Source organism: Aptenodytes forsteri, unplaced genomic scaffold (assembly GCF_000699145.1).
Source record: "Aptenodytes forsteri isolate BGI_AS27 unplaced genomic scaffold, ASM69914v1 Scaffold49, whole genome shotgun sequence".
Classification (NCBI taxonomy): domain Eukaryota; kingdom Metazoa; phylum Chordata; class Aves; order Sphenisciformes; family Spheniscidae; genus Aptenodytes; species Aptenodytes forsteri.
The window spans coordinates 5,528,543-5,553,385 of record NW_008795125.1 but is presented as its reverse complement, the minus strand read 5'-3'; the positions used below and the strand labels follow the sequence as shown (position 1 = coordinate 5,553,385).

The 24,843-nt window shown below is 38.1% G+C and overlaps 2 protein-coding genes across 2 annotated transcripts in view; one reads left to right on the top strand and one right to left on the bottom strand.

Annotated features, from left to right (window-relative positions):
* Window positions 1-376: 376 nt before the first annotated feature.
* TBC1D31 (TBC1 domain family member 31) lies at window positions 377-22,997 on the bottom strand. Its single transcript, XM_019471516.1, is given in 20 exon segments — window positions 377-705; window positions 1,434-1,550; window positions 2,440-2,602; window positions 3,025-3,219; window positions 4,251-4,391; window positions 6,139-6,231; window positions 7,171-7,306; window positions 8,470-8,622; window positions 9,241-9,473; window positions 10,487-10,666; window positions 11,268-11,401; window positions 12,411-12,544; window positions 12,815-12,961; window positions 13,064-13,143; window positions 13,978-14,154; window positions 15,356-15,556; window positions 15,793-15,952; window positions 16,380-16,531; window positions 20,250-20,428; window positions 22,973-22,997. Coding segments are annotated over 20 exon segments (2,943 nt in total). The 3' UTR covers window positions 377-562.
* Window positions 22,998-23,724: 727 nt separating this feature from the next.
* DERL1 (derlin 1) overlaps window positions 23,725-24,843 on the top strand; it is a 22,612-nt gene continuing 21,493 nt past the window's right edge. Inside the window, exon 1 of the mRNA XM_019471508.1 lies at window positions 23,725-23,760. Within this exon, the coding sequence (XP_019327053.1) occupies window positions 23,725-23,760 (36 nt within the window). The remainder of the gene's footprint in view (window positions 23,761-24,843) is intronic.

Here is a 24,843-nt window from a genome sequence, read left to right as displayed (position 1 = left end):
TGATAGCCAGTGAAAATCAGCCTAGCAGCACAAAAATAATTGTTTTTATTTAGATCCTCTGTCTCCTTTCTTTATCATGAAATGTACCTGCTAATATGTGTAACAACTACGCATATCTCCAGCAATGGAGGTTCCACAGCCTCCCTGGGCCATATTTTCAGTGTTCGGCTCTCAATGGAAAGGACTTTTTCTCTAATTGCAAATTTCCCTGCTGCAACTTGTAGAATCCACTTACACATCACTGACAAAACCAACATTTTAACAGCAGTTTGTTTCTTCAAGTCATGGTATTCACCAGAAAGTGCACAAATACTTCAAGTGTAATAACTTAATGGTAAAAAGTGAGTTTATTTTAGAAGTAAAAATAGCATTATAGTTACCAAGAAAATAATGAGAAGGTTACAAACAACACACATTTTTCTAGCTAGCATTTTTATATAAAAATATTTCCAAAGACCTTCATAATAAACAATCTATGATCAGTCCTTAATCACACTGTACATATTTAGCGTTTCACTGATTAATAATTTGAAAGTACAGATGAGGTCCAGACCAAACCATCTCAAGGTGTCCACTTTGTAGCTTGGAAATGAGTTGGAGGATGTCTAGTTCGAGCCTGTGAGGTAAGCTTTTGTCTGAGCCGTCTGACTTCTGCCATCAGTTCCCGCTCTCGGCATGCCAGTTCTTGTCTTCTGTCTAAAGACACTTAAGTGCAAGAAACTCGGACTTAATATTGGAACTAACAGTTTTCCATAAATACCATAAATGCTCATTGGAAAACTGATACCTCCTGCATAGAAACACTATGTTTTATTAGCACCACTGTATGCGAGACAGCCCTAGGACCCATAAAAACAAGGAACAACTCCTCCTAGGTTCTTTGAAAGTGGTACCTATGTTTTGTTACAAAAAGGTCAGATGCTGATGGGTCGCTATGGGAGGTCCATAGATATACATGTTTCCCATTGCGTACAGTTTTGTACATAAGATGCGTGTGGTTTTAAAATGTGCTTTCACTGGCCATAACGGCTAGGACAGCCCAGAGGAAATGATTACAGACTAATTCCTGACTGTAACTCTCAGTAAGACTTTGAAGAAAGACAGTTCTACATCTTCTCAACATCCCCAAATCATACATAACGATGAAGACAGAAAAAGCATAGGTAAAATGATCAGGTCAGAATGAGATGAAACTGGGCTGAGAGTTGAGAATATGACTATTCTCATAATGTGATGCACTTCAGGCACTTCCTACCTGTGCTGCCCCTGGTAGTGAAGACATTTTTTCAGGTGTGAAATAGAATACAACAATAAACTCATTTACTATCCACTAAACACCTACACAGCTAATAATGACTCAATCGCACAATGAGGTGATCCATGCTTCTGAAATTAAATGTTAAAGAAAGGAGGGTCCTAACTTAGAAACTTACTGTGTGATGATGACTCTGATGCAGACAAATCATTGAGACAGATGTTTCCAGACCTTGGCACCTGCTGGAGTTCTACCCCTCTCTCTGTACATCTGGCCTTTAAAACACGCAGTCTCTCTGTGGGAAGTGGAGAGAAGGATTCTTTTTCAATTAAAAGTGTTTAAATTTCTAGGAATTTTTCTAGCTTGAGGTGAAACAGTTTTTCTCCAGGAAGCAAAACTGGAACAATCACTCACTCCAGCTAATGGCAAGTACAATTTGCTCAGAATTAAAAGTCAATGTTTCTAGTCTATGGGTCAAGGCTATGCATCACTGCATTTCATTTCAAGAAATTACAGCTCCACATGTGCTGTTTCTTCCTATATAATTAATCTTCTGACAAATGGGCCACTAAGATCATGTGGAATATGGCTACTCATACTTGCAGTTTTAGGAGGAGACACCCATTTTAATAATTGGCAGTTACAAATTACTCCATATTAAAAACATTAGGCAAATAAGGGCAAAGTCTGAAAAAGTTCGCCCAAAGCAATATTAATCACCTAATCTTAATACTAATCACTAATCTTGTGTGAGCCTTGCAGAGATGGAGGAATAGGAGAAATATCTGCAAAAGCACACAAATGCAGCATTTGAGAAGGATGTACTGGCCAATTCTGGAAGCGCATAAATGTTTTTCTCCTGTGAACAAACACTTGGCAAAGTCACTTGTTGGCAGTGAGTTTGCTGTTCTTTACATTACTTGACAGAGGATTTCTAAGGGATGCGATTTTATGATCGGCTTAAGCTGATCTAAACCTGTGCTTCTACCAAAAATGCCATTTATATTGCTGCATCTGATAGATATCAAACTGAGATCCTGATATATTGGTTTCATGAAAGAATACTGCCAAAAAGTACTTATATAAAGGAGTTAAGCTTAAGTTTATCCCTAATATTGGACACTTAGTTTGTATTCAGTTGCTGAATGCTTCATGCCAACACCCGCACAGGAGAACTGCATTACCTATATGCTCACCAAAATAGCCATCTTCTCTTTGCAGCTTTTCAGCCAATTCTAATGTGTCATCCATTTTGTCTTCTAAAAACTGCTTCCGGTGCTTATCTGCAGCAGCAGCAGCCTTCTGCTCTTCTTCCAGTTGAGCTTTTTTCTGTAAAACTTCTTCCCACTGTGCAACAGAGATATTAAATGTGTCCTCAACAGATGTGTTGCAAGGAAAAAGCAACAAGTAAAACCATCCGGATTATTAGACTAAACTTCACCCTTAAATCAAAATACATGTTATTAAGCTGAGTGAATGTTTCTTTCTGAAAAATTTCTCATTCAAACTCCTGGAGAATAGTAAAAGTCTTGGGTCAGAGAAAAAAAAATGAGAGGAACTTAGAGCATTAGGAATATGCTTTCCTAAGCCTAAAATATCCTCACCGATTTGCTCTAGTGCTTCCAGAAACTTCCAGTCAAAACTTAGGAAAGGAGATTCCTAACAAAATATTTCTTCAATACCTTTCAGTTTTATGCTCTACCATGTTATGGGCAAAAGACAGTTACATTTGTGCCAGTCCCACTTAGAAAAAGAAATAATGCAAACACCTTTTTTTCTTCTGCTTCCCTCATGGCCTTCAGCAGTTCAGCTTCTTTCACCCTGTTGTCATGCAGGAGCTTGGCTATCTCTTCATAACGCTTCTCACGGTCCTGATCATCACGCCTTAGTTTATGTAACGCTTGCAACCTCCAGTCGGTGTCAATGCGTTTCTGCTCTGCTTTGGCTAAATTTTCTTCAGCCACCTAATAAAAAACCTTTCTTACCAGAAATCTGAGTACTCTATTTCAAGTACACAGCTGTACATACAGATAAGGTAAGATGAACTGAAGCGTTCTGCAGTATCACTGTGATGTCCCTGCTGGGAGACTGTACCTGCAGTGCCACTCCTCCACTCATTACAGCAGGCCGTCTCATCTATCAGGGCTTTCTTCTGCTTCTTCTTCATCCTTATTCTTTCCCTTACTGAGGGTCTTTTTTAGTTTAGGTTTGGGGTTTTTTTTAATCTTTTGGAAAGAGGCATCAACCCTCTCCATGATTTTGGGGATTTTGCTTTCCTAGCATGGATTTAATATGATTTACAGGTGCAATTAACGTAAGATTGATACCTGGATGCCAATACTTCCACCCACATCCATCTGCTTCCAAAAATCGAAGGCTGTTTACAAAAATTCAGACCCATATGTTTATTTCTAGACAAAATATAAATGCAGATGCCAAGCATATGGGTAGTGGGTTAGTTGCAACTATTTTTCCAACTGTGCAGTTACAAGTTCTGTGCTTGAAAATCTGAACAATTCCTAATGTCAAGCTACATACATTCATTACTGTGATCTAGAAGACAGCTTCTACAGCTGAATTTCCTGCCAAGTACTACCAACTGAAAGTTCCTTTGAGGCTTACTTTTGTTTTATTATGGTTACAAATAACTCATGTTCCTTAACAGGAGGATGTCTTATTCTGAAAAGCACTTTTGAGCCTTATATGCCTTCTAAGTTCTGAGAAGTAAAGAAAAGTTAATATTCATGGCAGGCCCAGAGCATTGCAGTATTATATAGCTGTTTGGACACTTCAATTAGATTTTTGAAAACCTCAAAACTTTAAACATACCGTCATAATCTATTAATATAGGTGTCTAGAAATCAGTTTTCTTTAGAAAATATTTTCATATTAACTTGAACTAGTTAATTGCAATTAAAATACTATTAAGTAGTACTACTTGCACTAGTTAGCATACTAACTCCCCAAAATACATGTTAAGATCCAATCATCTTACTCTATGAGCTTTCTGTTTTTCTTCTCTATCTATTTCCATCAATCTCTGAACAAGATGATATTCCAGATCCACCCTTCTTCGATGGGCATCCACCTCTTCTTTCATTTCCTTTGTAACCGCCTCTTGATCTTTGATTAGATGCTGCCAAACACACAAACATAAATTACTGTTGCTAAGCTACTAACCCACATTTGTAATTCTGTCTCTTTAACATCTATTAGAATTTCATTAAACTAGTATTTGAATATATCCACACATCTCATCCCACTATACATCATAACTGTCCAAGAAAGTGATAGTCCCTGCTGTTTTATCCACTTGGAATTACACTAAGCCTGAGTCACCACAGTGGTCTCGCAGGTTGATATTGATGTAATTCCGTTCCCTGGATTACAGTGGAGCATAAAAGCAGAATTCCAACTTAAATGAATTAGATTCATCATGAAAATATTCTGCACTTTTATGGTGCATTTTAGCCAAAACCTCAAAATGTTTCACAAATATAAATCATGTTTCATGGTACAGGGACTTATAATAAACACATCTGCAGCTTGAATGCAGAGATGATTTGCTGAAGTAGTACAAATCAGCAGTAGATCTAGAAATAGAATTTTAACTCTCACCACCTTTTCTTCACATTCATCAGGGCACATCTACAGAGTTTTCTGGAGAAGACATAACCCCTTCCCAGGCCTGCAGAAATCTATTGAGCTGTGTCAGCAGGGTACTGAAGCAAAGTTAACATACACGGCCTTCTAAGCTTGCATATCACCCCTCACTAATGGCAGTAAAACAGTCAGTTCAGGGCATGGGCAGTGAAAGCCTGTCTACACAGACTCTCGTGGGGAGACATATATCCTCAGTTAGTTAAATAATTGCTACCTTTCTAGCCCAAAGAGGATGATCACTGTAGAATTAGTTCCCTTAAACAGCTGACTTTACATGTACTGGAACACAAATGAGCTTAGCCTGGTTTGCGTTATGTAGCCACAATACAGCTGGCTGTGTATTCAATAAATAAATGCTAAAAGAAATTTAGCCCAGTTATGCTCAGCATAAAAAGCCCATGGCCAAAAGCTTTAAAAAGCCAAATATAAGCAGACACATGCTTCAAAATAAGGGTTAGCTATCTGGATGTTCACTTCTGCTTGCATTCCATTGGATCTGCAGGTATGCAAGATGGGCACATGTAGCTGTGATTTCTAAACACTTAACTTACTATTTCTAACCAAAATGGACATTGCTAAAGCCTTCCATCGGCAGCCTTGCTTTTCAGTCATTAATTATTTATAAGAATTAACTCATATTTAACTTTAAACAGTATTATTGATTAAAACCCTTTATTACTGAATAGTGATCTTTCTGAATTATAAGTCAGAGAAAGGAACTGCACATTCCCCACAAACCATCCACTCCTCTTTGCTTAATGATGTTTGCAGTTCGACATTTTTTCATCAACTACATCAATCTGCTATACTGTTCTCTCCAGAAAATGTAGATATATCTGGATACCACAGATGAAAAGGTGGGAGTTTCTGGGATGAGGAACATATTGTTATAGACTTATTTCTTATTTACACGTTCCTCACTTCTCTCAACCAGCTGAGCACACAGCTAAACCCTGCAGCAACCTAATGATACCTCTGCACAGGAGAAGAATAAAATGGGGAGGACATGGGTATTTTCTCCCAGAAAAACAGATAACAGTGAGTTCTACTAATGGTCTTATCAACAGAGGGTTTATTCTAAAAAAGGTATCAGAGAGGGGGAAAAAAAAAAAGCCCCCCTTTTTCCTCACAAAGTCTGGTTGAATGAATACAACCGAATCTGAGAACTGCAAAGGAAGAACCATTAAATATAAACGTCTGCATAGTTCCCTAATAACTACCTGCTCAAAAAGCTGTCTTTGTGATTCAAGTTCCATCCGTTGTACTTCTACATCTTGAACAGTAGCAGCTGTTTCCTGCTCTCTCATGGATGCCTTGAGGAGAAGAGAAACACATTAAGATACAGTAAAGGAGAAATTCTTCTCCCTTAAAAAACCAGTATCAAGAAGAATGTCCAAAACTCCAAGCCACACCCTACTTCTAAATTCTAGTTAACTTTCTGTCATACCATGAATAATGGAAAATATTGCATATCAAAAGTACAGGGCAAGGTGGAAAAGAGGCACAGGAATAGTTTTGCATCTAGCCAAGCATATTAGGGAAATGTCATGCTTGATCTAGCGCTAATAATCTGCCAGATGCAGCTCCGAATCAAATAAGGAGTCTCTGAACCCAGGATGCTGCGGAGAACAGTACACAGATAGGGAAGTGGCCACTTTGCACCTGGCAGAACCTGTGCTGAGCTGGAGCTAACAAATTTTACAGTGCCCTGACTGCGGAAACAAACACACAACTGCACTACGCTCTGCAAAGTGTGGTGCTGAGACACAAGGAATGGCCCTGCAAAGACTCAATTCGTGCCCACGAGGTTCAAAAGCTTCCATTCTCAGCATCTGCATGCCACGGTGCTTGAGCTAGTAACACGGGAGCAGAGCCAGGCCTCGCCAGAGGCCACTCAGAGCCTCTCCATCAATGGCAGAGTTTATTTGCAATCTGGACATACAGCCCACAGACAGCTGAGAATTCACTAGTCCTTTAAGGAGCTCATTACATTTTTCAACACTGCCAATATACAGATGAATATGGCTTTTCTCAGGAATTTTGCCAGTTAAAGCAAGCCAGTGGAACATAGTAAGTGCCAAATAAAACTGTTAAATTATGCATTTACCACTTAAAGCAGTCCATCTCATGCTAAATACACCTCTGGGCTCACAAATCACAGTATATGAACTGAAATTTTAGTTATGCATTTTTTCCTTGTTTATTTTCACTAATAAACCTTCAACAAAAGAATTGCTTGAGCAATACTCAGCCTTTCTCGCAATTTCGTCATCGAGATGTTTCAGTTCCATTTGACGCTGATCTTGCTGGTATTTCAGAAAACGCCTTCTTGAAGCATCTAGAAATTGTAGTTCCTTTACTTTCAGTTCTCTTTTCACAGCAGCTAGTCTTCAAAGCCAAAACAATCAGAAACACGGGAACTTGTATATGTGAAAGGTCAGTACCAAAGAGCAGAAACTTGCACTGCAGTTATCCATTAGTTACTATGAGCTAATCTCTAACTTACAAAGCTTAGGACAGTTGCTTTCATTCTTTTAAATTGTCCAGTTTTCATTTACAAGACAAAATGAAATTCACAGACACACAGACATCCTCTAATGGCAACGTCGCCAATTAAGCTTTTAAGTCCTGTGCCCTGTTTCTGTCCTACTTTAATAAGCACTAGTTTACTATTACAATGATCCAGAACTGGAAACTATTCCTTAGAATAATTGCCAGTGTCCTGGTACCTCCTTCTGCACAAAATTAGTCCTAATTTTATTTGGAAAATATAAAACTTTTTCAAGGAATAAAACCACAAACTCAAGAATTAGTTTGCAAAGAAAGGCTTACTGCCCTCTTTTAAAAAAAAAGCGAGCTTACTCTAGGTTACAGAGGTTTAAACGGAGCGCCTGCAGACATGGCGATTAGGCACATGCTTTAGTGGTGGACTTGGTAGCGTTAGGTTAGTGGTTGGACTTGATGATCTTAAGGGTCTTTTCCAACCTAAATGATTCTATGATTACTTGTAGCTGATCTAAAGAACTATGGAGATGTTGAAATTCTCTTAAACCTTCACAACTGCAAAATGTACAAACTAACAGTTCAGCTTCAGTACTATCACAACTCTTTGCTCAGCAACTGATACATAAAGCAGTCTTTTTTCTAAATCCACTAGAAATACAAGAATGTGTACAGTCACTGATACTATAAGTGACTTTTATATTTGCAGCGTGAGTCTGCCCACAGTGCAAGTCTGAAGTCTCAGTGTGCAAACACACAGCAATTGACTGCTTAAGAGCATTCCCAATCCGAAGAGATCAGACAAAAGGCTGGGAGCTGAGACAAAAATACGAAGTGACTTGGCCTCTAATCTGCTGTATTCCCTCAGGCAAGGCAGTAATACAACCCAGATCACTTCATTCCCACACCAAAATCTGACCCACCAGACCACACTGTTTTCCCACATTACAATTTATACAAATTAGTGGTTATTTCTCCTTTACTCATGGTTAAAAATGTAATAGCAGGATTCTGTAGCCAGGCCCCTAATGCTTCTTATACTGTAATACCTCTGCCTCTGTTCTGCCAGCTTCTCTTCTTCTTCCAGTAGCATTTTTCGCCTCTGTTCTTCAGCTTCTCGAAGTAATTCCTGCTTTCGATACCAGGCTTCATCTTCTGCTTTCCGTTCCTGTGCTTTAGCTTCTAATTCATGTGCTAATTGTCTAAATGGAAGGAGATCACATGTTAATAATTCAAGCCAAGTATCAAGAAATTACTTGATTATTTAGAAATTGATGACTGTACTAGCAAAGAACTGCTGAAATGAGATGTCATGAAAGAGTATGGCATCCCCTTTATGTACTGATAAAGTACATGAGGAAGAGTTACAATACTGTTACAGACAACAGGGCATTTCAGATGACTGCAGATATTGTCTTCCTCACATTCTTAACAAAAAATCATAGTTTCTAAAGGTGCCATGGCATCATGGTACCCATTGATTTCAATAGCAAGCTAAGAACTCCTGGCCCTTCACAAAGTTGGACACTACAAAGTCAATGGAGGTTTAGGCTCTGACTTACAAGCTTTCAAGTTTGAAGACTTGCGGCCCAGTATTTTCTGCGAATTATCAAACTTTTTTTTTTTAAGATAAGACTACCAATTTAACTTAAAAATCTGTCAAACCAAATAACTCTTAACCTTTAGCAGCTATTTAAAGTCATCTTCTTGAATTTTCTTAATCGTCTCTCTTCTCAAGCATACAGATTACAACAGAAAAAAGCAACTGTGTTCACCTCTCCCTCCCACTCTGATACTGTCTTCAACTTTCCCATTAATACCTCTCTCGTAAGTATTCAATTTCATCCTGTCTGATCCTCTCCCATTCCCGAGTTTGATAATCCACAATGAAATTGGGATATTTATTAAATACAGGGTACTGTCCTTTTGTAAGTGGTATGAAGTCATCAAGCGTACGCTGTGGATGGATATCTAGTGGTGTAGCCTCCATAAGACGATAAGCTTCCTTAATCACAGCATTAATGTCCAGGTTGTTACGATGATGAAAGAAATACTGTAAGAGACATGCTTCCATTTACATTCTACAAAAGATTAAGCAAGTTTTTAATATACTTATTTGGGAATAATTAGGTAAATTAGCAAGACCTATATTCCAAAAGTTGATTTAAAAAGGGATTATTAAGTTAGCCCTACCAATTAGTAAAATATCACCGGCTAAAATGACTTGACCCAAACCTCTTCAAGTTGTAAAAGTATGCTCCGGTTCTTTTCCTTCTCTTCAGATGACAGTTGTGTAAGGGATCTGGAAAGCTAGGTGTGAATTTAGAGTGTCCAACTGCCTGCATAGACACTCCTACCACTGGATAAACCTCCCTCGACTTCTGGTGTTCAAACATGAAGCTTGGAAGTTCCTCTTCTCGAAGGACTATTCTTCCTGTCAAAGATCTTATTCACCAAGAAAATCTTTAAATTGGTTATTATTAAACGTAGCAATAATGTTGTCTGTTTGATGTCTGTCAAACTGTCTGCTCACAAGCACATTTTCAAGGTGGAACCCTTTGTTTGCCTACTGAGATGTTTTCATATGAAAAAACCTCCTCCTCCCATGTAAGGATAAACATAAGGAAATGTTTTCATTTAGCTTCAGAGAACGTCAAATAATACTGCCTAATTTTGCAAATCTGAAAGCAAAATAATGAAACAACATGACAGAATGACTGTGTCTTATCTCCACAGGCACAAGTCCATATTAGATCCCCAAAAAAGAGGCAGAGTTATTTTGTAGTTGATGAACTATTGACATTTACAAAATGGCTTTTAGCGGCATTAGAAAGCTTATGAAAGCCTTTAAAGATCTCGTGCATTAAACTGCAGGAAATTGCTCAATATTTTACTCATTTATTGTATATTTGTCAGGTACTAGACGATGCTGTTCAGATACATGTATTAATGTATTAATGTAGAAATGAAACATCTCCTTCTAACCTCCGTAACAACAGAAACAATGTTTTATATGTCTCTGTAGGTACACTTTCATATGACTGACTTAAATATGAAGATGTTTACCTCAAAATCCCCTGTTTGATGACAGTGAAGCAAGGGAGCTCTGGAACATATAATATAGGCTACAACAATCATTAGAAAGTACGAAGGATGGTTGGAGAAGATATTGTCAAAGACTTTCAGCCATTCTTCTCTTGTTAGAACCTCAGATAACAGTGTTTCTAGAAGAGGCCAAGCATAAACCTACATTATTTGGGAAAATTGACAAAATAATCCGTTAGTACAATTTTACCATTCCTTTTAAAGAAATAATATGAATTTTTCTTGCCTTGGTATAAATCAAGAATTTATTGATTTATGAAAGAAATGGGAACTAAACCAGAATATTTGAAGATAAGTTTTATCACCTACTATAAACATTCAACATTAATATGGGGTAATTATAAATAAATTTCTTATTTCACCTGATGTCTGAATCTTCTGTTTAGATTTGTGAAGCTAAACTCATCCGTAATGATAAATAGGGATTACAAGATGAATTCATCACACCTATGTCCACTTAAAAAAAAAAAAAAGTACATTTATGTTTTGATAAGTAGATTTTCAATCAATGTGGACTTGAAAGCAAAGGACTTCTAAGAACTACAGTACCATGTATGTGAGATTTATGATCATGGAAAAGGACAAGCTGCAGGAAAGCAATGATATATTCTTTACACTCCCATATCATTCACTGTTATTTAATGAAAGCTCCCTCAAAAAAGAATTATTTCAAAATAAAAGACTACTGCACTATCATTCAATGCAGTGACATTTCATATACAAAAGCTGGCTAGAATATTACCTGTGAAGTCACATTGTATTTTATTAAATGCTGAAGTAGTTCTTTGTCATGATGTGCCAAAACATTTTCCATCATACTGAGGACATTAACTGGAGGATTGGGAAAATACTCAAACCAGTGCTGACAAAAATTAACTGAAAGAGAAAAAAAAGCCCAACACAATCCACTGTAATCCAGTGATAGACTCCTGACAACCTTAAGGTTTGGTTATAAAGGCTTTGAATTTATGAGGTAGTTTTAGGCAGCGAAACCTATTCAAGACATTCTCATCTCTCCTCTTTCCTAGCTTTTATTCCTAAACCATTCCCACAGTATGCTGCTCCTCCAGCTGCACTGGCATGAGTGTTTGTGTCAGTACACTGTGAACCAGACTGGGGAACTAATCTGGCTCAAAAATAAAGTGAAAAAAAGTCTATGTGCTGTGGGACTAAGTGGTTGGAGGCAGATGGGAATGCTTAAACTGGTATTTCTGTCTCATGAAACCACAGCCTGGATAAAGTAATTTTTAACATACTAAGAATAATTTCCGTAAACTTGGATGCTTATTCACTAACAGCATGTGTTTGCAAAGTGGGTATCTATGCTTGGCAGCACATATCTTCTGTAGACTTAGCAGCAGCTGCAACAACTAATTTAAGTGTAAAGCATTTTAATTTAGAATGTTTCTTCAGAAGACAGCCATAGCCAGCTTTCAGCCAAATGTCTCATTTTGAGTTACCACACGCTTAGGACAACTGAACACAGTAAAACTTTCAAAGAGATAGTTCCCTTTTGACCGGGAGTGGGTGCAGGGGTGGGGTGTGTGTGTGTGACTACTTTTCCCATGTCTCAGATATTTTAGTTATGATGATATAATTATGCTAGATACATTTGGTTTTACTGAAAAGACTTTACAAATACTGTTAAACTGCTAACTTTTTGCTAGAAAGACTCCAAAAGGAAGTCTCATGTCTTGTTTTTATGTAGAAGCAGGTTTTTGTTTTAAGCATTCAGTTGCTACATATTAATTCCTGGCAACACCTTTAGAAGAGAGCCTGGTGACCTCTTAGGAAATACCTCATTCATTTCATCAGGAAAAGCTCTTTTGCATGGGAAAGCTTAAACATGTTGCAGCGTATTTGAGTTTTTAAAATCATTGCTTACCTACTACTGTAGCAACAACTTCGAAGCAGATCAGCTGGTTGTTCTGGAATAATTTTACAAATGGGAATGCTAGCAAAGGAATATAAGGCGTCTCAGCAAAGATAGCAGACCAGTGAGCTAGAGCTGATAAGGTCCTATATGCAAAGGCAAACAAAGGTGTAGAAAACATCAATCCAAAACCAAACAAGAATATAATATGCATTTCAGAACCACAACATAGAAAGATTGTAAACGTCAAGACACATGCAAGATTATGAGAGTTATAAAAACAAAATCGCATGAGGGCACTACTATTTCATTTTAGAGTTTTCCTTACAGCTGATTCCAGCTATTGGATACATTCCAGATAGCTGTATGAAAATAAAAATCTATATTATTTAAATAAATATAAATATATATTTTACCTCTGTAAAACTCTCAGCAATTTCCTGCTTTTGATGGGGTACTCATTTTGAATATTCACAAATGCACTGTGCGTACCCTTATCTATTAGGCTACTGAATGCTAAGTGGTTTTCAGGAAGTTGTAATAAGGAACGCCAAACAAACATCCTGCAATTAAAAAGCAGACTTAGTCAAGCAACTTCTCTTTCGTAGGCCAGTAAACACAAGCAATTTTATTTTGTGCAAGCATGAACATGCACACAAACATACCTGTACTTTGCTGGATATTCTCCAAATCCTTTCAGTAAGACCCGCAGACGTTTCTTGTTTAATCCACCTGGCAATTTGTTCTACAAAATAGGGGATCAACAATAAATGTAAGGATTTCTCCTTCATAATCTCTTTCCTTGCACTCTAATTGATGATAGTGGCTAAATACGGAAGTTCCTAACATAATATTAAAAAAAAAATAACGTGTACTGCTACCTGTTACATAATCCCAGGCATTTCAATAACAAAAAAGATAATGCAAAAGATCATTCATCTACTGAACTCAAAGAACAGCTGCCATTGATTTCAGTCAGAAGCAAATCAGACGCTGACTAAACTATATATAATTAAATGATGGATATAGCCAAACCATAAACAATATTGACATAAGGAACAGATCATATTGTGATGAATGTTACAGGAGGATATAGATATAGATATGTGTGTATATATGTGTGTGTGTGTATATGAGAATATATATACATATGACATGCAAGATGAAGACAGAGAGAGAAGATGGCACAGTGATGACAGAAGGGAAATAAATGTAACAGTAATGCATCTTCTAAATAACTAATAAAAAATGACATGGCTTCTAGGCAGACATTTTAGAGGGGCCAGTAGGGAAGCAGATCAGATGTAGCAAATATCCAAATGTGTCACAAGTTGCTTGAACAACCTCAGAGGTACACCAAGCTGACTTGAGGCAGCTGTGGCTGTGTCACATAATACTGGAGTATGGGCTAAACAGAGAGAGTAAATGGTACTAAAACTCCCTCAATCCCCTCTCTGCTCAAACGTCCAAGTGAATCAGTGCCTGAACTTATTCTTTAAAGTAAGTGGCTAAATATTTTTTTGCAATGAAATCTAAATGCTGCAGACTGGAGAAGAAAATATTTGCAACTTCTTCCTACCTCTTTATTTTCAAGTGATGTGTTCACTTGCAGTTTTAGCAATTTGTTTTGAATTTTGCTTCCTTTAGATTTCCTAGGCCACTCTGACTTTTCTGAAGTCACTCTCATTGTCAGTTTATTTGCCTCTGACGTGCACTTGGACCAATCTTCTACTACTTTGAACATGGGTGGTGGAGGCTAATATTAAGTGAAAATACTTCGGTTAACATCTTGTAAGACAGATTAAATAACACTATAATTTGATGTTTACTCTATTTTATATGCCATATTTTTGAGCTTGATGGCCATAACAAGAAGAATAGAGACACATTTATACCATAAATAAATATATATGGACTGTATACTCCTGAATAAGTATGCCAGCGAATAAAACTGCTGTAATAAACTAGAAAGACTGTGAGAAGGTTTATGTAGCTTCCAAACCAACCCAAACATCATGATATTTCCTTGTTTAGCAAACACTAAAATATAATTGGGATAGTATAAATGTGTGTCATGTACTGTTCAGGTTATTTATTTTAGTGTGTTTCTCAATGTCTCTAAAACATTTTGCATTTCTATAGCACCAGTTAAAAAGAATACAAAAGACCTTTACAAACTTTAATTAGTCTTCAGTGTCAGGGAGGTATTAATTCAATGTTGGAGATTGGGAAAGCAAGTAACAAAGTGGATATCCCAGTTCACGTCAAGCCGGCGGCAAAAGTGCAAATGGAATGCATGTGTGACATCTTTACACATCCTTCCTCAGCTCCAACTCCGTCATTATCCGAAGCTGGTTACTGCTTACTTCAAAGACATGGTGATTAAAGATACATGGAACTCTGGATTTAGAAACCTGACTCTCATTAATAAATTACTTTAATAAAATAAGAACTGGTATTTAGAATGTTTGTTATTTAGGAAGGATTAGGAGTATGATTGTGCCATAATGATGGATGCTGGTATCCAATAACACAGTAAGAAGAACAAAATCACAGTAACAAAAACACCATTCATGCCCGCAGTTTAAGACAGCATCAGTTGCAAAACATTTCCTATAGGAAACGGAATAGAAGCAGCACAATTATGCTGGTTCCATCTCCCCAACACATCATTACAAAGAGAAATTGGTCCATACAAATTGCTGTAGAAAGAAATACCGTCTTTCCCTCCCCCCACCACCAGAAACACAGTGACACATATGCTTTAAAAACATCATATTACCTGACAGGCTGGAGTAACTATGAAGGGAACTCTACAAACCACTTTTTCTTTATTTGTAGTGTTAAATATGGCACTCCAACACATGTCTGCAAACTACTGCTGATACAAAAGTTTTGTAGACAATATCAACTTGAATGGGATTTACTGCTGTTTTAAGAAATGTAAAACACTCTACCTTATTTCCTTCTTGAGTCAAAGCTTGGATACTGTATAAATTAAGGCTACCATTTTCCATTACTGATGCAATATACCGTCCATTGGGGCTAGTTGCTGCTGTACTAATTCCCTCTTCATGACTCCCAATGTCAAAAAGAAGTTTGTATGTTTCTATATGGATAAATCTCATAATATTATCTTGACTTAACACTCCAAGGACCTATAAGTTAAAAGGATTCATCAATTAATATTGTCAATGTAAAACAAAGAGGAATAGCCAATTCAGCAATGACATTCCATTAAGCTAAAAGAGCAATTGAGCAAACATTTAGCACAATAACTTTCCTTTTGTATGGTATGGGCCCATATCCCCTGTGTTCCCCCAAAGCCCTCAAAGTATATGTGTTGAATCAACTAACCCAATACTCCAGTCTTAAGCTTTGTAAAAAAACTGACCTGACTAGAGCCCCCATCAAAACTGTCAGGGAGGAATTCCAGGTGACGGACAGCTCGTACTTTTGCAGGCATCTGGATTATTCGTATCAACTGCTTTGATTCTAAACACCATAAGTGAAGATGATTTGATTTTCCACCAGCTACAAAAATCCGGCCATCTCTGGATCACAGATGAGGCAAAGTTTCCATCAGAATACTATAATTTAAGTAAGCGTTAGCTAAAAAGAGAGAGATCATACATTTCCTTCTATGCCCTCAAATCACTTTTGAATCTGTCATTATTCCTGTCATACTCTCCTGAAAGAGCAAAATAGCTCCTAAATAATAAAATTTGCTTTTGTAAAGGACAGTTAAAACCTTATTTTACTGGTCATTAAAAATAAACTTACTTTATTTCAACTGCTATGGGACTGTAATAAAACCTGCTATCGATCCTTGCTGAAAGTATCAGTCACAGCAGAGTTAAAAAACTTATCATAGTATATAGCTCAACACTTCCATAAAGCATTACAAGTAAGGAAGGAAAACCTGTTTTAAAACTACAATTTTTGTAGTCCACCTTTAGAATGTTTAAAATAGCAATTTACCTGGTAACTGCAAAGACCTTATAAAGTAATACAGAACCTTCTACAGGAGTTGGCAACTGGTATTTACAGTGAAGAGTATCAAATTCCCATGCAAAAACAGAATTATCTTTGAAACAGCTGAGGATGGTGTTACTCAGTGGAAGAAAAAAAACCTGGAAGAATTTGGAAAAGAAAAAAATGGAATATGTTGTCAAGGAAGTACCCTTTAAATTGGACCAAAGTGCATGGCAGAATAAAACACAGCAAGAAGCCATGACAGTATGGCTATTACTGTAACTGCGTAATGCAGCTGCAGTGCAAGGCTTAGATCCCACAGGCAGCGGGTCCCCTTCCCCTGTTACAGCCTAGGCAGGCCTGCTCTCCCTTGCACTGGTTCAGAAATTGTTGTACTCTTTGCTAAGCCAGTTTATCTCAGTGAAATGACACAAATCTTTATCTGTGTTATTTTTATGACTGTTAAACTGTCTTGTGGAGGTTTCTGATGAGTGCCAGAGAGGATGTAATACAAACGGTGGGAACATGAACCCAGGAGCAGGAGGGGATGGAAGACATGAGCCAGAACTGCTCATTCAGCAACTGCTTGCTGCATCTTGTACAAACTGGCTTCAGCATTCCAATAGTACCAAGAGCCTGGCAAATGCACTCTGTGAAGCATTCATCTTTAGACTTAAACTCCTTAGTTTTGCGTACAACTATTAAAAGTAAAAAATAGTGTAGAAAGTTTAGCAGTGTATTCTCCAACTATGAAATGCAGATTTTACTGTGAGGATGAATGAAGATAAAACCAAAAAGCTTGTAAATATATTTTTTCAGTTATTCTGAACATGTTTATTGTTTATATGTAATCTCTTTTGAGAAGAAAAAAATTGCATTATTTACATTTTTGGATGTCATCAGATACATTCCTGCTTAATGGCAAATTACTGGTTTATTTGTGATCATATACATATTTCATGATGTAAATGAAATTTACATCATTTGTGATGATGTAAATTAATGACAAATTTACAGATCAGAGGTTCTATTTTGGCAGCAGCACATGCAGCTTCAGCAAATTCCCTGTACCTAAAATTTTGAAGGTTAAATTGAAAATGTCTTCTGGTATCTGAACATTGAGGGACTACCTGAAGGACTCACTGAGATTTACAGGCTGAGATTTACAGTCAGTGCTACGAAGTTCAGAGTTTTGGTCTGAATGGTCTCTTGGGGCCTTGAAAATCTATAAATCTGGATACCTGGGATGGGATTCATCTTGCTGAATGTTAGTGACTGAAAGTTGGATGTTCAGGCCAAATTAATCACTTGACAGTGAGTAAAAGTTACCTGTGGGGAAAGAGTCACCTCACCTACCAGAGTCATTGTGCTGGTTTGGGCTGGGATAGAGTTAATTTTCTTTATAGTAGCTAGTATGGGGCTGTGTTTTGGATTTGTGCTGGAAACAGCATTGATAATGCAGGGATGTTTTTGTTACTGCTGAGCAGTGCTCACACAGAGTCAAGGCCTTTTCTGCTTCTCACACAACCCCACCAGCGAGCAGGCTGGGGGGGCGAGTAGGCTGGGGGGGCACAAGAAGCTGGGAGGGGACTCAGCTTCCGGGGACAGCTGGCCCCAACTGACCAAAGGGATATTCCATACCATATGACGTCATGCTCAGCATATAAAGCTGGGGAAGAAGAAGGAAGGGGGGGACGTTTGGAGTGATGGCGTTTGTCTTCCCAAGTAACCGTTAAGCGTGATGGAGCCCTGCTTTCCTGGAGATGGCTGAACACCTGCCTGCCGATGGGAAGGAGTGAATGAATTCCTTGTTGTGCTTTGCTTGCGTGCACGACTTTTGCTTTACTTATTAAACTGTCTTTATGTCAACCCACGAGTTTTCTCACTTTTAGCCTTCTGATTCTCTCCCCCATCCCACTGCGGGGGAGTGAGCGAGCGGCTGTGTGGGGCTTAGTTGCCAGCCGGGGTTAAACCACGACAGTCATTCATCTTCAGACAGATTGAGCTGCCTGTCCTCCTTCAGGGACCCTGTGGAAGTCTAGACAATGAATTGAGAGCAGATGCCTATCATGCAGATGGATGAAGTTTACATTTTGGTAAACTGGAGTACTGAACAGTTCCTCATTTTCTGCTTTGCCCTAGAAAAATACCACAAGATGGTCACAAGCAGCTTTTGAATAAGCAGTGATGCTTTGAAAATGGTTGTTATAGATGTGATGTCTTAGCTCTTCTTTCTCATTTTTTTTCACCCACTATTCTTACAGTGTGCAACTCAGTCTCTCTTTTCAAATTAGCTTTGCCCCATACCAACTTAACAGAAGGTGTATGTTGGAGTGCAACTGGGCTTAAGTAAAGAGGCACCAAAAAGTACACCACAGAGATTGGTGTGACACTACTATGATGGCTCAGACAGCAAGCAAGAATCCAACTTTGGACAATGAGTGTCAGGGCTGCAGTCTAATAATAAATCTGATCTTTAATAAAGCACTTATCTATATGTCTTAAATTGTGGCATGGGAGTAAGTATCATTATCTCTATTCTAAAGACAGGAAAATGAAATCCAGATAAATTGGGTTATTTGCATAATGTCCTATCAGAAATGGTAGAGCCAAACCAAAAGTGCAGGTTCTTGATTCCCAAACAGTATTTATTCATTCAACCATAGTCACTATTGTTTGGATTTAAAGGTTGTTTCCATACTGTAACATCCTGATCCTACCAAATTCCAAGAGCTGTTTATCAATAAGAAGCCCCTACCCATAGCCTACACAAAGAAAGATACTCAGCAGTAGAAAAATCTTGTCCACTAAAGAAATGCAGCCATCCCTGGAGGGAAGACATGATAATTATTTGAGCAATGTTCACTACGCAACAGTTTTAATAAAACAAACAAACAAACAAAAATTTGTGCATGATCTTCCACAGTAATTGCTAGGTGACTATTTCAGGCTGACAAAATTTCTGCCTGACCTAGAACTCGGTGGAGACACTCAAATGAATAGCCTTGTTCTCTGCAAAATCAGCATGGCTTTTTAGTGACCAGCCTGATGAGAACTTTGGTTTGAAGTGGTGTTTGTAAGACTGTTCACTGCAGGGCAGCACGTGTGTAAGCAATGCTCGGGCACTGCGTCAGTACTTTCTGTAGTACTTATGCCAAAATTTGACATTTGGTGGCGCAGGCAGACCTGTTTAAAGCAGCTTAATGCTAAGGAAGACCCATTTAAACGACTCCCTGACACAAACACATCATCCTTCTCATCCCCTGTTGTTCCAGTATAAGTGTCTATGCAGCAAACCGAACCAAAGAAACCACTAGACTGAAAGGCAGCAATTTCTTTTTGCTGAGTTACTTTTCAGCTTTGTTTGTTCCCACATTCAGTGCTTAGCATGCATAGAAAGAAGAGCAGCTTTGGAATAAGCAGCTGAATGGGGTAGGCGGTGGTGACTGTTTGAAGTTACCATTATGACACCAAAACTGTTTTTTTAACAACACCCTTAAATCCCAGTATCATTCAGGTTGGAGTCAATCTCTGGAGGTCCTCTGAGCCACCCCCAGGTCAAAGCAGGGTCCATCTAGAAGATGGCTCCAACTTCCAGGTTAAATTGGGTTAGTCAAGGTCATATCCAACCAAGTTTTGAGTATCTCTAAAGATGGAGGGTCCTTAAAAGTTCCCAGCAGATCTCTGCAACTATTGAGTCATGATTCCAGTGGTCTGGGTGACATGATAGGATAACAGTTAAGGAGATGTGCCCAAAAATATAGAAAAGATTGAGCTGTATTTTAAAAAATAGTTTCAAGTACTGTGATTTTAACATGCGGTGTTACTCCTACTGAGGTATGCTTGTTCATCCTTTAGCAGTTGCTCCTTACTCACCTTTTGTATGCCCACAGACTGACGAACATTCAGCTTTCTTTTTCTTTGAAAGGTGTCCAAGTCCCACAGTTGTGCTGTATCAGTGGATGTAGTGATGGCATACCTGCCCGAGCCATGGACAGAGATGGAAGACACCGAAGAATCATGTCCCCTCATCCAACTAACTAGCTCCTTGGTTTCTGCAGGAGTTGATGAAAAAGATGAAAAGAATATGAAAGTCATTCAAAGTGAAACAACTACTACTTTAGCCTTTATTGCCAACACTATGCCGTGAAAGAGACTTTTAAGCATACCTAGTATATGACCATTTACCATCACAGCCCAACAAACAAGAAACAAAGGTATCAGTCTTCATATAGTTATTATACCTTAGAGAAACATAACCATCTCTTCATCTCCAAGTAACAGATTTCATGTTATTCTCAGTTCTACACAGAAAGCCAAATTGCAGAGACTTGTTTAATTTAGCCTAAGAATCAATCTTAAAAAGTCATGAACACTGAGATCTGCCTCATAGGCAGATTATCCGATGTGAACACCCACAGTAATCTCTAGAAGTTGAGACTGAATGTTCTAGTTAGAATTCTCCACTTGTTTTTACTTGTGGACAATATGCATGGATGATTACGCAGCTATTTACAGGTGCAAGGAAGAAAGGTTTAATGACAACAGGCTATGACTATAGAAAGGCACAGTCAGAAAGCAACACCTCATTAATTCTTTTAGAGTCCAAAACACTTTTATGCTGTGTATTGCATACTAAGGAAATGGTTCCTCTGAATACATTGTCTCCCACTTGTGACTGCATGACCACTAATCTTCCCTCAGCAACCAAACTGTATTTGTGGCAATCACACTATTTACGTTGGGTAGTTTGCCTGACAGTCCATGGGGTGGTTCCAGCTGACCTAATGCTGTGGCATCAAAGATGGGAAATGGCTATAAAGCAGCTCATGAAGCCTAACAGTCAAACTTTCTGCTCTGCTTATGGACAATTGAGTGCTTAAAGCTATTGTCACATGGGAAGATGACATGGGATTACAGAGTACGGCTTCTAAAGCAGGGGGTGGAACCCACCAAGTAAGTATTATCTAATACACCTCTAAGGATAGTTTACCCAATACTGACTTATGTGAATAACATTTGTATTTTAAAACATTCTTTAGTATGACTTGGTATCTGGAAACAGCACCATATAAACATGCAGGACTCTGTGGAATAATTAAGAAGATTTCTCTAAGTGCATCCAAAATCTAAGTTTGGTCTTACTATGGTTGAAAGGAGGAGAAAAAGCAGAGGATTTCAGACCTTAACTATGACTCTTCCTCTATTTTGGGAAACAGTGTGTTACATTAAAATCTTCACTAATAATATCAGACCCTCAAATTGCAGATGAGTGATTCCTACGGCTTTTGAAAAAGATTTAAATCCAGATGGTGAGAGACACAACAACTGCACTTTTTGACAGGTTAAGGTTAACTGATGAAGAATGAATTGTCAGTGACTTTCACCGTTTAACTTCTAATCAAGAGAGAGACACAGCTGGCCCGTGAAGTTAATTTTAGATATCGCTTTTGAATAAGGATACAGATCTACTTGCATACTCAAAAGTAGTGACAGTTCTTTTAGTGTATATTGTCACTTTGTTAAAATATTTTACTGTAAATATAGTTAACAACTGGTTCAGTTGCAAACTAACATACTGCCGACTGATTTTAGTTTGATTTTACATACAGCACCTCATTCTAAGCAAACATACAGAATTGCTTTAAAAATATAACTGGGATCCTGTGCTAGACTTCAGTTAAACAGACGCCTGCGTGACTCAATGGGAACAAGAAACTTTGACAAAGCAAAGGGTTCGTTTATCCACAGGACTATAACCCCCACGGGCCCAAACTGTGGGGGTTTTTCTTGGAAGAACAGATGGCATAAAACACATAATAAGATTTCCATCAAAAAAACTTTAAAAAAATTGAGATTGAAACTAAAATGATGTAGTTTTTTAGAACAATCCGGATAGTAAGCCTTTAAATTTCTCCTTACCTGTATCAAAGCACTTAACGGAATAATCTGCCAAAGCCACCAGGAATTCTGTCTTTCTGCGAAGATTAAAGGCCAAAGCAGTGCAAGCCTGCATTGTCCGCTGAACAAGGTTGAACCTATTTAAAAATATATGTTCTCATTGTGTTAGCAAACTTGGGTTCATAATGTCAACTGAAGTAATAACTTAATCAGTTTCAATATATTTCACTGAAAAACATAACTCAAAAGAGAGCAAAGAAATATCTAATTATGATAAATATAAAAATATTAAAACTCAGTAGTGTAAAATTGAAAAGACTGATTAATATATTTCTGCAAATGACAATACTAGGTCTAATTTATTGTAATTCATGGCTCATATTATTAATTGATTGGTATCGTTCAAAGCATAACTTCTTGTGGTAGTATTTAATCGCTTAAGTTCTATGAAATTGCTGTTTGCTCAGTTTAGAGTTACAAACTACTGATCTTTTGGAGCAGCTAAACTAATAAAATAATATTTAGGGAGCCTACAGGGGCTTGCAGTTTCAGCTCTGAGAAAACCACTGTCTGTTTCCACATTTGTGGAAAACTGAGGGTTAAAACCAGACCTGTGGCATGCTGTCCAGGCAAGTTCCATACCTCTGAATGTTACAGATGTGAAGACAATTAAAATGTCTCGATAGAAATACTCTTACCTGTTTCCATTCAAGTCAAAAACATATATATTCCCTTGGTGGTCTCCAGCAAGTAGAGAATCTCCGGAACTGTCAAAAGCCACATTCAGAAAACGTATTGTCTTTGAATGGCATCCTTTGACACTATGAATTATGTTTACTATAACTCTGTGAAGAAAGCAAGCAAAACAACCATGCTTAGAACTGTTTTATTATCATATATTTCTCCAAGACCTAGGATTAAAATGTTCCTAGCTTACGGTTTTACAATTCTAATCATTCATAGTGTTCTATGAAAAATCTTCTTCCATGAAAAATATGTATTTCTAATATAAAAAATACACTAAACAAAGGAAGTCATTCACTATGTTGGAAGGTAGTTAGGAGACAAGTAAAGCAGATGGGGGAAATCTACCATTCTGATCCTTTTATGTGGCTCCTAGTTACCTGATTTTCAGTTATATTATTAATGACTAACATATATGCTGATGTATCATCTACCAATGCATCTGAAAGCCCAGTTCAGCACTCAGCAAGGAACCTGGCTTTTCATTATCACTGTAAAGAAACATGGTAGAAAACTGAGAAGCTATGAATTACTGTAAGAAACCACTTGGATTAGATGGGGGTGGGGGGAAATTTTAATACCACTTCTTTCCAGAGTCTTCAAAAGCATGAAGCAAGCCATTTTTATCATTATTCATCTGAGATATTGTGGAACAAAAGTTGCTGTTTTTTCACATTCTACCCTTGTACCATGCTGTTGGCATAAAATGATGCAGAACCAAAGCCCATGTGCAGAAGAAGCCGTAAGAGGAAGGTTTTTCCAGGAAGCAGGACATTAAGATTTGGGAGATCTGCCTACTCCTGGATTTTTTTGGCTAACACTGGGCAAACCAATTATTTTCTATCATCACTTGGATGTAAACTCAGAGTCAAACTAAATATCTAAAACTGTACAGGATATTGGGAGGCTGCTTAAAGACTGCAGGGCACTTGCAGAAGACTGTGACCATGGCTATATAAGATGCTGATAGCTATCTGAGACACCAATTTCTAAGAGAGCATAATATGCCAATCCAGCACCTGCATGCAACTGTTGGCGTATGTGATAAAGTGTGAGTGAATATCAGAAGAAGAAGGGCCATGCAGCCATGGTACAGACTAGAGACAAAACTAATTGTACCTCATTCTGTTAAGCCCATTCTTTTCTGTGATAAAAGGGAAGGGCCATAAAAATGAAATTAGAAAGATGTTAAGCTAATTTAAATTATAATTAAAATGTAGTGATGTTAGGGCCTTTAGTGTCATAAAAAACCCCACAAGCAAAGCATGACTTTTGATTCTAAAAACACCCTGAAATGCGAGTACTTATCAGTGTAGTTACAGCATCTCCCAGGACTTCCCCAACACCACTCTCTGCCTTTCAAAAGTTCCTTTGCCACTAAACTAACCCAGGAGAATAAAGTTAGGAGTTCACAGAGCTGCATCCAGGTTCCCTGTGTCAAAGAGTATACAAGTACTCCAAAGCAGCATTCATACTGCTGCTCTTCAGCTTGGGCCAGACAGTATTTTCCTAGTATTTCACACTTTAATTAAACTCTCGTGCGAATTCGCTTATGGTATTTTGTTCAATATACAATTAAAACAAAAAAGCTAAATTGGGAGAGCTGTCCAGGCCCTTGCCCAGCCAAATTGTGAGCATCTCTGAGCACGGAGGTTTCACAGACCCCTTGGGGACCTGCTCCACCTTCAGCGGGAACGTTTTTCTCCGTTATCTAACCGGGCATCCGCGGGCTGGCCCTCCAGCCTGCAGAAGCTCAGGTGGGCTCCAGCTGGCCTGCCTCCTCCGCCCCCTCCCCTCGGCCCGCCCACTCTCTCGGCCTCTCCTC